The following is a 13,871-nucleotide window of genomic DNA, read 5'->3' on the forward strand; positions in this document are numbered from 1 at the left end:
AACAAGAATGGGATTGTAGTGCAGGAGTTCCAGAATCAATCCCGTGAAGGTGGGAGAGTGGGTGGAGAGTTCCTGTTCAAGCTTACTCCCCGGGGAGTAGCTGCAGACTCCGGAGGGACTGGGGTGGAGCCAACAGCAGCATCCAGGTTATTCTGCACCCTGGCCCCTTCCTGTTCTGTATCAACGGTCTTCAGATCCCGCGCGGGGTGCACAGGGACTGGCACCGGCCCTGCGGTGGTGGCTTTTGCTGATAACCACGGATTCAAAGCCAGTATGTATGTAACTGCACAGGGGCCCCGCCTAGCTCGCAGACAGATGGATGTAAGGGTGATCGGTCAAGGTCAAGAGGGGCTGGCCAGGAGGTGGGGCCAGACCTGGCTGCACTGAAGGTGGGCTGTGGGCAAGCCTGGTGTCTTCATTCTTCCCCCTCCCAACACGGGGGTTGCAATTTTTGTATTCGATTCTACCTTTGGTGACTGAGTGGGCCTGGACTGTGGTCCAAGAATGCGGGCAGAGCTTCACCCAACCCTGCCCCGACCCCTCGGTCTGCACCCTTTCCCCCAGCCTAGGGCCATGACAGCCTCTCTGGGGCATTAGTCCCTCTGGTTGTCTTCCTACCACCCCATCCACATCGACAGAGATGGCAATACCCCACTTCTTTTATTAAATGTATACACATACACAAAGCCAACTGCAGGATGATACAGATTTTTTTTTTAAATTTTGTTTATTTATTCATGAGAGGCACACAGAGAGAGGCAGAGACATAGGCAGAGAGAGAAGCAGGCTCCTCACAGGGAGCCTGACCTGGGACTCGATCCCAGACCCCGGTATCACACCCTGAGCCCAAGGCAGACACTCAACCACTGAGCCACCCAGGCGTCCTCCCATATGATTATGAGTTTATTCTTAGTGCTCCAAAAAACTAGAAGCAAACTACATTGAAAAAGAAAAAATCCAGATCCCAGTGGAAGAAAAAACTACTTCTTGGCTTGTGACTGTCGGTCAGAGAACAATTTGGGGTTATTCCTTAACTATATCGTGAAATCTCACCTACTGCCAGGGTCAAAGATTGCTGTTCTACAGGGACATGGTCTATTAACTCCCTCCCTTCGTTTAAAACAAACCATGAGGGGATCCCTGGGTGGCTCGGCGGTTTAGCACCTACCTTCAGCCCAGGGTGTGATCTTAGGGTCTCGGGATCGAGTCCCACATCGGATTGAGTCCCGCATCGGGCTCCCTTCTTCTCCCTCTGTGTCGCTCAAGAATAAATGAATGAATAAAATCTTTAAAAACAAACCATGAGGAGTGCCTAACTGGCTCAGTCAGTTAAGCAAGCGACTTTTGATCTTGGGGGTGTTGAGTTCAAGCTCCAAGTTGGGGATGGAGCCAACCTCCCACCCCCTCAAAACCATCAACAGGCATCCAACAGGAAGGGGCTGTGATGTTGGTAAGAAAAATGTTTTCTTGGCCATGGACTCTAAACATACTTCTCCAAGGGCTGATAAGGGCCTATGGATCTTTTCCAACTACCAGTATTTTGTATTTTATTTATTTTATTTTTATTTATTTATTCAAAGATTTTATATTTATTCATGAGAGATGAGAGAGAAAAAGAGAGAGAGAGAGAGAGAGAGAGAGAGAGAGAGGCAGAGACACAGGCAGGGAGAAGCAGGCTCCATGCAGGGAGCCTGATGTGGGACTTGATCTGGGGTCTCCAGGATCAGGCCCTGGGCTGAAGGCAGGCGCTAAACCGCTGAGTCACCTGGGCTGCCCCAGTATTTTCTATTTTAAATGGAATGTTAATTCATTTTATTCCAGAGGGATGAAAGGAGTCTACTTCTGGTGGGATTCGAACCTATCATTCCTCAGAAACCTAGGTATTCCACACTAAATCTAGAGTGCAAAAATCTTTAAAAGAGATGAGCACTGGGGTGCCTGGGTGGCTCAAGTTGGTTAAATGTCCAGCTCTTAATTTTGGCTCAGATCATGATTTCAGGGTCCTGGGGTTGAGCCCTGAGTTGGGCTCCACACTCAGCAGGGACGCTTGTCCCTCTCCCTCTGTGCCTCCCCCTGCTTGTACCCTCTAATAAGTAAGTAAAATCTTAAAATAGAAGAGCATTGGGATGGGACCCCTTGCTGGCTCAGTGGGTGAAGCATGTGACTCTTGGGGTTGTAGGTTTGTCCCCACAGTGGGTGTAAAGATAACTTAAAAAAAAAAAAAAAACAATCTTAAAGTCTTAAATGGCCTACCTGGTTAAGAGCATTACAAAGAATGGGCTATGATCTGTTTTAACCCCCTGAAGGACTTATTTATGTTTAGCTCTCTTCTACACAGACCACAAATTCAACTCTCAAAAACTTGTTTCTAGGGATCGCTGGGTGGCGCAGCGGTTTAGCGCCTGCCTTTGGCCCAGGGCGCGGTCCTGGAGACCCGGGATCGAATCCCACGTCAGGCTCCCGGTGCATGGAGCCTGCTTCTCCCTCTGCCTATGTCTCTGCCTCTCTCTCTCTGTGTGACTACCATAAATAAATAAAAAATTAAAAAAAAAAAAAAAAAAAAACTTGTTTCTAAATGAAGGAGGACTAGAGGCACCTGGCTGGCTCAGTTGGTAGAGCATGTGGTTCTCTATCTCAGGGTTCTAACTTTGAGCCCCACATTGGACATAGAGATTACTTAAAAAAAATCTTTAAAATATTTAATTAGGAAAAGTAGATAGAGTCAGGTAGCAAGGCAGAAGCAAAACCAACACCAAAGAGAAAAACCCCACTCAAACAATTGCCAGTGGAAAAAGATTATTTTCACAGACCTTTCAGTTGTTTTTCTTCATTTATTCCTCCTGTGTGGCAGGTGCTGAAATCCCACCAAGAAACCAGGGGAAGGGGCAGAGAGGGAGAAACAGACTCCCAACTGAGCCAAGGTGGTGCTCTATCCCAGGACCCTGAGTTCATAACTTAAGCCAAAGACAGCTGCTTAACCAGCTGAGCCACCTAGGCACCTCCTTACTGCTCATTTTTGTTGCGGAAGAAACATAACTGATCCCTGGCCCTGTGACTAAACTGGAATAAGAAGGGTTTAAAATTTTAGGTCCCATGACAGGATTTTCTCCTGTAACCCATACAGGAGATGTGGCTCAAATCAACCAAGCTTACTCTACAAATTTCATTCAAGTGGTGGATGTGCACAAGGGAGAAGAGCGTGGATAGAAAGCTCTCCTTAGTAAACATAAGTCAGGGATGCCTGGGTGGCTCAGCGGCTGAGCGTCTGCCTTGGCTCAGTGTGTGACCCTGGAGTCTGGGATAGAGTCCCGCATCGGGCTCCTTGCAGGGAGCCTGCTTCTCACTCTGCCTCTCTCTGTGTCTCTCATGAATAAAAAAATAATAATAATTAATAAAAAATAATAAAATAAATAAAAATCTTAAAAAAAAAAGGAAACCCAAGTTCTTCTGTGATGCAACATTAGCAAAGTCAGGCTCCATCAAAGATAAATGATTTTCTTTTCATTCTTTAAAAAGATTTATTTTTAAGGAATCTCTATACCCAACATGGGGCACAAATTCACAATCCCGAGATCAAGAGTCACATGCTTGGGGCACCTGGGTGGCTCAGCAGTTGAGCATCTGCCTTCAGCTCAGGGTGTGATCCCAGGGCTCTGAGATCTTGTCCCACATCGGGCTCCCCACAGGAAGCCTACTTCTCCCTCTGCATGTGTTTCTGCCCCTCTGTGTCTCTCATGAATAAATAAATCTTAAAAAATAATAATAATAATAAAAGTTGCATGCTTCACTGACTGAGCCAGCGAGGTGCCCCTAAATCATTTTAAAGCGAGCAGGTTATGGTATCTAAGGTTCTTTCTGTCTAAAATCCCCTTTGCAAATAGAAGCGGGATTGGCACACAAAGCTTTAGACATTGGTGTGACACTATCGCCACCTTGTGTCCCCCAGTCTCCCTTACTGTAAAAGATCACACTTGTGATTCAGTAGTACAGAATATAGCTTTTATTTATAGAATCTTACAAATAAAACATTTACAGTCCACATAAGTTATTTTCTTTTCTAATTTATCCTCATTAACACCTGAGTTATTGAAAAAAAACACTGTGATGGAACTGCAGAACTGTAAAAGAAAAGATGAATAAAAACCTAACCTCTCTCTTTTGCAAAAATCAGACAGCTTCTTGTTTTTAAGCAGATTTCCAGAATACTACCATCTCTTTGGAATGGGACTTCCTAAAGACAGGTCTTAGGACACCCAGAGACGCCTCCTCTTTTAAACCCAGGGCAAAGAACCTATGAGGAAAAGCCCGAGTTGACACTAGAAACAAAAGATCCTAAACACCTCTGGGAGGGGGGAGGACAGAAGGCAACCTGCCTGGCCAGGGCAAGGGTAAAAGCAGCAGAAGCCTGCTCCTGGGTCACCGCTCCTGTTCATGATACAGGCTTTCCTTGTTGACATTAGGAGCTGGTCACCTGGGGAAAGATGTCAAAGGTGCTAATGCCAGGGGTTCTCAAAGCTTGCTACTCTTCAGACTTCTAATATGTACAAATGCTTAAAACAGCAAATCCAATACTTCAAAGTCAAAAAGGAATTGCCACATTTTCAATGCTCGAGGCAAATCTGCTGCCAATGGCAACACAGACTCGATTGTACTATTTGCGTGCCTCCACCCCTCCTGAGTTCCAGCCAGGACTGGTCTCTGGACCAATTACAGTTTAAAGAGAATTTCTCTTTGAGGCAGCTGTCTATGAAAGGAAAAATTCTTAAGTTAATATAGATGTGCATGAAAAGGGAAAGCACCCTACTACTTCATACTTGATTTTTAAATTTGATACCAATTACATGTTCAAGCTCTTCTCCTAAAACTAGGATCCCACTACCTCTAACTTAGTATTCTACTCCAAGAAGATCGGTATTTGTAAGGAATGACGGATCTATAGGGAATGCTAAAATTATAAATTTCATATATTAATGTGAATTAGGGAAAGAAAAATCTCCGTAAAGTCTTAAAGTTTGTTACTGGCTGCTAGCTCCTGAAAGCAAAGTCAGACACAGAAAAATAAAACAGAGAAGACAAAGAACCGTTTTTAAAATAGCAACAACGATAATAAAAACAATGATAATATAAAAAGTTAGATTCCAACATTCGAGGAATTGGTTCTTTGGTAAAATTGGACCATAATCCTATCAGGAGTCAGGCCTGATATTTACTCTAGAATCATGAGAACTCAAGTTTTCCTTCTTCTTCAGCCCCTTCTCAAATCTCTCCAAGTCAACAGGCAAGAGAAGGAAAAAAACTTATAAAGCATCGCCAGCAGTGCAGTGTTCCCGCTCATACTCTTTTCAAGACTATTCCTGATTTGAGGGCCATTTCCCAAGAAGAGGAAAAACCAAAAGAGATGTGGCTTTTAATTATTGTGTTGTGGAAAGTCTTCCTGTGTAAGAACAGAAAAGCTCACAGGTGTGGGCCATGAGCAGCACACCTGTGAGTCATGCACACAAATCAGTTAGTGAGCACAGCCCCTGGGCTGCAACTGTGGGCACCACTAAAAAAGGCTTCTGGGGAGACTGGCTCCCCAAAGTGGCTAAGAATCTCACATTATCAATATGATAATAATAAATCAATTCACCTAGTGAACCTGGAGATGAGCTCCCCCTGAAGCCAGAGTTCTGAGGCGACGGCTCCACAGTGCCTGGGGCTGGCCTACAGTCTCACAGACAAGCCTATCAATCCATCTTCTGAAGAGGGTTAGAGCAATTCATGTTCCGTTCAGTCTAGGATTCGCCCTTTCTTGCTTGGGGTGAGGGATGAAGGGGAACCTAAAACCCACTCGTGGCATCACCAGGAAGCTCCTGTTCTGCAAGCATCTGCAGCGCCCCATCTGAGCACTTGGATCTTCCAACTTAGACTTCCATGACTCGTACTTTTTTATCTACGAAATCCTAAACTGTGCCCGCACCGATTCCATTTCTGATCACCTTTGTCTAAGAAGAGCATGATCTGCACCCGATTCTGCAAGTGATTGGATTGCCACTTTGCAGCAGAAGTGGTGACCAGGGGAGGGAAATTTGTGCAGTCTCCCCTCAAATACAAGACTGGGTGTGCTCAGAATGTGCTTCTATGGAGGCAGATAAAAATCTCTCAGAAGAAGGGAGAGGGGAGGAAGGGGAGGTGGAAATCATAGCAAAACCAACTGGTATCTTGCAGGTCTCCATTCTTGGCCTTCCATTCTGTCAGTGTTAATGTGAAAGAAGGGGAGGTGGTCCAGGCAACTGGCCCCATGCAGCGGCCCACCAGTGGGGAATGTGAGCTCACCGGTACAGCCATGAGATCGCAGCTGCAGCATGCCAGGGGGACAGGTAACCATCATGACAGGGCACAACCATCACTGCTAGCCACCCACCTCGCACGCAATGAGGATTCTTACGCTCCTCTCCTGCCCTACACGTGTTCCAACTTTCAGTTCTCTCTGAGAAAACAGGCAACTGGACAGACTTTGAAAAAAATAGGAGGGGTTCTTGTTCCCTGGACCCTTTCTCTGTAAAAATAGGTGAATCTACTTCAAAATGGGTTATCTTGAGGTCCAGGACACACATTTAGATTCATGGGCCCTGAAACCCCAGATTTGCCTCCCATTACCATGAACCAAGTCATGAACACTGGTGGTATTTTTGCATTGTAGGGCGATGGTACAAAACCTCTCAGCGCTGGTTCAAAGAGAAAAGAGGCCAGGGTAACCAAAGAAAAAAGTTAGGCTTGCCTGCTAAGTAAGCTGCATTCAAGGTTCCAGGGTCAATCTGAGAAAGGGGGAGAGAGGGGAGAGAGGCACTACCTAGACACTGGTTGCCAGGGCAGCTTATTCCTAGGACAGAGCATGTGTAAAAACAGCTGACATCTGAATGCGGGAGTACAGTCCGTGTCACAGTCTTTAATACAACTGCCACTTCGGAGGTGCGTCGCGGGTGCAGAGTCCTTGGGCCAGGGACTGGGCGGCCCAGAGCCAACTTCCAATCCCGCCGGCTCCTGGCAGGGCCCTACCCAATCTGGATCTGTCCTGAATACATAGTGAGGAGGAGCATGATGGTGAAACCCGTCAAGAGGCCCAGGTTCTGGATGACAAAGGGGATCAATACGCTCCCATTCCTTTCATCCTCTTGGCAGACCTCATTCATCTCAGGGAACTGAGAAAGGAGAAAAACAAGAGAGCTAGAGTTCCTTTCCCAACCTGGGGAGTCCAGGACAATTCAGTGAGAGATGGATCACATGGACGGACTCATCGTTATACCTATCCTAAGAATATCTGTATTAGAGTATGTTATGTATCATTCAAGTGTTATATTATAGGGAAAGAATATGTAAATGAGATATATGTATATTACATAGAAGTCCTTCACAAAAAACGCCAGCAGCAGTAGCCTTATCAGCTTTGGTCCAAGGTGGCTACTACTACTTTTCAACTACTGAGGTAAAAGTATCTGTGCATGAAACCCTGGATAGGTTTAGATGTTGGCTAAAAAGAACTGCTTTGATAAAAGTCAACTTTTTGCTGTGGACTTGAAGAACACTCGAGAAGATCTTTTTGTTACTAAAACGCTGCTGCCACCTCTTTGGAAAATTCAGCAACTGTGCGAGGAGCCAGAGCTTGGAGCTATGAGATGGCTATGACTCAAGGCCCTGGGCTGCTGGCCAGCAAAGCAGGTGACAATGAACAGACTTCCTAGACCTCCTAATTCAAGTAATGCAAAAGGATATCCTCACCGTGGGAGGGGCTCCCCACAAGAGAGGAGGGAATTTAAAATGTTTCCAGGGAGTGAGGAGGGGTCATGGTGGTCAGCACTCTCATCACTGTACCAAAAGTATTATTTTCAAAGGATGTGGGAAATAAGTCATGCAAACATGCCAGAGAATGTCATGCCAACAAGAAATCAACCTCCATCTACAAAAGATGTAACCAATCAGGTATTTCATTAGCCGACTTAAAGCCACTTAAAAGGGTCACGCCAACGTTAGTGGGTACAGTACCACGAATGTTGGCGGTCACCGCCGAAAGCAGTGACACTCATCAAAAGCCTCCAACCACAATACATCCTTCTTGAGCCAGCAATTCTAGTTCTGGAAAAGGTATATCCTCTCACCAAATAACACTGCCATGGAATAGAATATGCTTCTAAAGGGTACGCAACGTGGAAAAAATGTCTAGGATACATGAAGTAAAAAAGGAAAGCAGAACATAAAAGTATATATTCAATGTTCATTTCTTTTCCTTCCTTCCCTTCGTTTATCTGTACATACTTATTCTGTAATACTTAAGTATTTAAGGGAGGAGTGTGGGATTAAGGTTAATCATTTTCTTTAATAACACACGCTGGTAAGTTTTTTGTCCTTTAAAATCCAATGTCTTCTTTAAAAGTACTGAACTGTAGACCTTAAGTAGGTGAATTGTGTGGTAGGAGTGATTCCTCAACAAAGCTGTTACTAAAAACAAACTCATGTCCTCTCGGCTGCCTCCTGCCCAGTGAATAACCCAGTCCCTCCCATGGTGCCTACATGGCATGAACTATGGAAGACTTACCATATCAGCCAGAGCAATATACAAGAACATTCCTCCAGCCAGTGCAAAGATCCAGTTGGCAGAGAAGTGGCTGCCAGCCAGGATGCCAAAGGCCAGACCCACGTAACAGCAGCAAGCAGAAAGGAAGTTGAAGAAGAGAGCCTGCTGGATACTCATCCCGGCATTGAGCAGGATGACAAAGTCTCCTAAGGGGGGACAAGAGGGAAAGGTGGGGAAGAGTTACTCTAGGTCACAGACAGAGAACGTGATGAGGACAAACTGTTTCAGCTATGCATCATGTCTTGGGGGGGAAAAAAAAATCAAGACAGCCTCAGGCCTGAGACTGCAATGACAAGTCCAAAGCACCCTTTCCTCTTCACATCTAGGAGCTTTCTCCATTTACAAAAGTAACCATGCATTTCCAGCCTAGAGGTGAAAATAACACACAGGATTTTCAACATAGATAAGCAACTAGCAAGAACCTCACTGCTCTTTAGATGGATGGTGAAATAGGAGCTTCTTTCCTCACAACTACACTGAATGGTATTCTCAGAAAACCAAAGTGACACTGAGAGAAGTTAAATAATTTGCCCGAAGTCACAAGCCAGTAGATTGGCAAAGCCAGGACCTGACCTTGAGTTTCTGAGCCTCTGAAGTCTGGGCCTTTTACATTCTTGCTCTGATAAAACTAAGGACTTCCTAACTCCCGGCTCATCTACTTCTTCCACCCACTGACCTCTAACAGACATCTGAACCTAGTAAGATTGATAGGATGTAAGAGATAACCTTAAAAAGAGAGAGAGAGAAAAAAAATAAAGAGAGAGAGAGAGAGAGAGAGAGAGAAAGATAACCTACTCTGTACACTTAGAATACACATGGCACAAAGCAAGTCCTTTTCACTGTTTTTGCTCCTTTAATCCTCATGAAAAATCTATGAAATATTATTATTAACCCCATTTTAGAGGTGAGGAAACTGAGCCACAGGGAAACAAACACCTCTATAAAAATGTCCATCATTTTTGGGGCACCTGGGCCTCACTCAGTTAGGTGTCTCTTGATTTTGGCTCAGCTAATCTCTGGGTTGCAGGATCAAGCCCTGTGTCAGCCTCCATGCTTAGTGTAGAGATGGCTTAAGATTCTCTCTCCCAAAAAAAAAAAAAAAAAAAAAAGATTCTCTCTCCCTCTTCCTCTAGCCCCCCCCCCCCCCACCCGCCACTCTCTCTCAAATAAATAAGAAGGGTGCTGTGCCAACAACCACAGCAGTGCAGGTACAACGGGAATGGCACAGTGCAGGCATTCTTACCTAGCTCATGTGGGAACTCCTCGCAGAGGATGGCCACTGAGGTACTGATGCCTTGGAAAACAGACACGGTGAAGGAGGCACCAATAGCCAGGCCATCAATGAAATTATGGAGGCCGTCGCTCAGCGTGATCATCCAGGCCAGAGTGCCGATATCAGAGTAGCGAACGCCTTTGAGCCAGTAGCAGGCACTCTGGGAAGCCTGCAAGTCCTACAACAGAGCCCATCCCCATGGCCCCCAGGTCAAAAGGTGGAGGATGGTCCTTCAAGGTAAGCCTGAGCCATCAAGGCCATTACTAGTTAAAGGCTCCCACCCAACAGCAGACGGCCCACTGACCTGGACAGAGAGTGAGCCCACGATGACCTTCTCGTCCATCACGGGGGCCTTCCCATCCAGCTCACTGCTGCAGTGCTGAGGAATCATATGGTCCAAATCCCCATTCTGCAGCTTCTCGGTCACCCCCTCCTCCTGGTCCTTCTTGGAAGGAAGTGTCTCAGAGGCATAATGGCTATGTCCATGATGATGCTGGAGGGGCCATCAGGAGGGATCAGCATGACACTCACCAAAACCACAAAGCTTCCTGAGCACTCACTATGGATAGGTGCTCCCAGCACTGGGAAGACCTCCTCCTTCCCACCATCAGAGAAAACACAAGCAGGCAATACACACAGGAAAAGGAAAGTTGTTATAGGAAGCTGAACCCAGGTGAAGGCAGGACTTGGTGTAGGACAGAAATCGAAGCTGTGACCTCAGAGCCAACACCTGTTCCGGTGAGGCGGCTTTGCTTGAAAAGTTTATAGCTCCTCCTTTGCAATGGCTCATTTTATTCCATTCAGCAACTATTTGGAGGACATCCACATGCCAGGCACCAAAGATACCTTTTCGGAGCTATACTACAGTAATCATCCTGTTTCTTTGTAGTGGTACTTCCTACACCATGACTATACACATCAAGCACCTCCCTCACCTCCTAAAGGTACAAAAGGTGCATTAAAGAAATAATTTTGAATGAGACAAGGGAATAAACTGCTGCTGCCTAGCAAAGGCACACACACAGGCCAGACATGGACATCCTTGCCTGGTAAGGTGAGATAGGAGATCTGTTCCTGAAATCTGTCCACAGCAGGTAAGTTCACTGCATTGGTGCTTGTAAGATAATACGACTACTGAGACATACAAACATTTCTAGGATGGATGCATGCCTAGGAGCACGGTTTTTTTGTTTTTATTTTTATTTTTTAAAGATTTTATTTATTGATTCATGAGAGACACACACAGAAAGAGAGGCAGAGACACAGGCAGAGGGAGAAGCAGGCTCCATGCAGAGAGTCCTATGTGGGACTCGATCCCTGGACCAGGAACCACACCCTGGGCTGAAGGCAGACCGCTGAGCCACCCGGGCTGCCCAGGAGCACTGTTTTTATTTTTTAAAGATTTTATTTATTTATTCATAAACACAGAGAGAGGGGCAGAGACAAAGACAGAGGGAGAAGCAGGCTCCATGCAGAGAGCCCGATATGGGACTCGATCCCAGGTCTCCAGGATCACACCCCAGGCTGTAGGCGGCGCCAGTCCGCTGTGCCACCGGGGCTGCCCAGGAGCACTGTTTTTAACCAAAAATTGGGCCTCACCTCATTTTTCTGCTTAAGAAGCATCTTCAAGATCTTCTCTGTGAAAAAGAAAAGATAAAAGCCCCCAAACACCACTGCAGACTTGGAGACATAATAATCTTCGAGAGGGTTGAAACCAAAAGCCTGTGGACCCAGGAAAACAAAATGAGTTTAAGAAAATAAAAAATCTTCACAGGTCCCCGCTTGTCTCTTAACCACTTTCTTATTCTAGGACTGGAAAGAGTGGTCCTCAGTGGGGGTAGCTCTGCTACCTACCAGTTCCTTCCTTTCCCAGCAAAATCGAACTCCTGACTTTCCTTCAAGCCACATCACCATGCCTGTTAGGTTCTCTCTAGCTTATTTTCAGATGCAAAAGACCGATCCTCTTTAGAATTTTACTGTCAGGAAGAACAGCCCTTGGATATGGTTTTCCACTTTTAGAAAAGACTGTTTACATTTTTCCTGGTTTTCTGCTACAAGGACACAATCTGCCTGCAAATTCCATCCTTAAGGAGACACTTGTGTTTACTTTCATTGTTATCTAATGTCCCTCGCTGATCTGCTTATAAACAAAGAGTGATGGTGTAATTACGCTTTCTAAAATGGGAAATCCATTCCCCAGTTAAATAGTAAGAATTTTGGCATCTTCCTGACCACAGACCTCCCAGTGACCACAAAGCCAAGAAAGCAAACTGTGTTGCTGCACATGCCAATTTGGGGAGTGGGAAGGGAAGGGGGGGTTGTTTGGGGTTATTTCTGGAAACTTCAATGACCATGGGGGTGGAAAAAAGCAATCTACTGGGAAGAGGACTGGAATAGGAATCGGGAGAATTCCATGCTCAGTGACGCTCCTGACTTGTGGTGAGGTCTTGGGAAGCTGGCCAGTGAAGGGCTCTCTCCATTTTCAGACCGGAAACAAGCCTCTTGAATAAACCCACCTTCTCATGTGGATAGGTCTAAGATGAAAGTGATCCTAAGTACCAGGAACACTAGACTGCTTAAAAGGTTAAGTGTTTTTCCTTTCTGTTTTAAAGGGGCAAAAACGCATCTCCACTTGCTTGTGTAGCTTCCTAAGAGATGTAAAGGTTAAGTTGTAGAGTAGAAACGGCACATGGAGGCCGACTTTCCAGGAGAGGCACAGCATCTCAGAAGAGTGGAGTGGAAACCGCCAACTAACAGTTCTCCACAAAGGCATGGCCTTAGGAGTTATGAAACCTGGCCTCTAGGATATGTGCTCTTGTTCCATATCCGTTAAATGGGTAAAATGTTACTAGATCTCTAGACATTAGCTGATCTAAGATTCGATCAGGGAGACAGAAAACCACCTCTTAGAAAACACAAGGTGCTCTAAGAAGCAGCAGGCGGCGTCATGTTTGTGCCAGACTCTGGCTATGCCCAGGCCTGTCAGACCACCACAAGGAGACGCCGCCCGCACACCACCACAGACGCTGCACCAAGTCAGATAAAGCTTCTCCACGGCTGCCTGCCAAACCCCACAGGGACTAAGTTCTCTGAAGATTTTCTCAGTAACCTAGGGAATGGGGCAAAGGTGCCATTAATGTACGTGAAAACCAGGCTGCTTTATTCAGATTACCTTTGCCCCAAAACAACCTACTGCAGGGAACTGATCTTTTTACTGAGACCTATGGATTCTGTTGGTTTCTCTGCTTGTGCCACAAGCTCCAAATTGGGAGCCATAAAGCAATCTTAACTACACTGCATCTTCTCACCCAGCAGTTAGAGAGTACATAGCAGGCACCCAGTTGCCTTACAAGTATTAACTCACGTAGCCCTCACAACGTCATCGTGAGGCCCATCCTATCATTTCCCCTGTTTTGTATAGGAGGAAACAGAAGCCCAGAGAGGTCCAGCAACATACCCAAGGTCAAAGAACTTGTCAAAGGTGGAGCTGGGATCCAACTTAGCTCCCAAACCTACATTATGTGGTCTTTCCTAACTCGAGATTCAATCTCAGCTTCACCTTCCGAAAGGAAAGGACCTCCTATGCCTTGCGTCAAAGTGGAGGGTCCTCCCACTGTGCCCCGCAGTCCCCCCCAGAGACTGGCATGCTCCTGTGTGAGAAAGCCCTGGCTTGTCATACCTCGGGGATGAGCTGGAAGAGGGCGTTGGAGTAGAGGGTTCCAATCGCCAGAGCTATGAAGTAGAGCAGCAGCCTCTTGTAAAAAGTCTTCTTCATGAAGGGCACCACGCTGGCCCCCATGAGGGAGCAGAGGGAGATGACGGTCACACAGAGGAGACCATATCCCCACACTGCCGTTGGGGGAGAGCCAGCCCCACCCGGGACAGGGAGCAGGGCAAATGCCCCATTTCACAGCAACCACCATTTAGGGGAAACACAGGGTGGAAAGGATGGGGAGGCAATGAGGAAGGTTTGGGTGGATATTAACA

The 13,871-nt window shown here is 46.2% G+C and overlaps 1 protein-coding gene across 7 annotated transcripts in view; it reads right to left on the bottom strand.

Moving 5' to 3' along the window:
- Positions 1 to 3,977: 3,977 nt before the first annotated feature.
- The window catches only part of SLC39A14 (solute carrier family 39 member 14), a 47,080-nt gene continuing 37,186 nt past the window's right edge, over positions 3,978 to 13,871 (bottom strand). For 6 of the 7 annotated variants that reach the window (XM_025463143.3, XM_035717172.2, XM_035717174.2 and 3 more), the window contains 6 exons: positions 13,564 to 13,733; positions 11,484 to 11,606; positions 10,189 to 10,377; positions 9,855 to 10,062; positions 8,573 to 8,757; positions 3,978 to 7,181 (listed from right to left, as the gene is read on the bottom strand). In XM_025463143.3, coding sequence (XP_025318928.1) covers positions 7,035 to 7,181; positions 8,573 to 8,757; positions 9,855 to 10,062; positions 10,189 to 10,377; positions 11,484 to 11,606; positions 13,564 to 13,733 — 1,022 coding nt within the window. In that variant the 3' untranslated portion in view covers positions 3,978 to 7,034. The remainder of the gene's footprint in view (positions 7,182 to 8,572; positions 8,758 to 9,854; positions 10,063 to 10,188; positions 10,378 to 11,483; positions 11,607 to 13,563; positions 13,734 to 13,871) is intronic. The other variant, XM_035717164.2, reaches the window with a different exon arrangement.

This window comes from Canis lupus, chromosome 25, assembly GCF_003254725.2.
Source record: "Canis lupus dingo isolate Sandy chromosome 25, ASM325472v2, whole genome shotgun sequence".
In the NCBI taxonomy this organism is placed as follows: domain Eukaryota; kingdom Metazoa; phylum Chordata; class Mammalia; order Carnivora; family Canidae; genus Canis; species Canis lupus.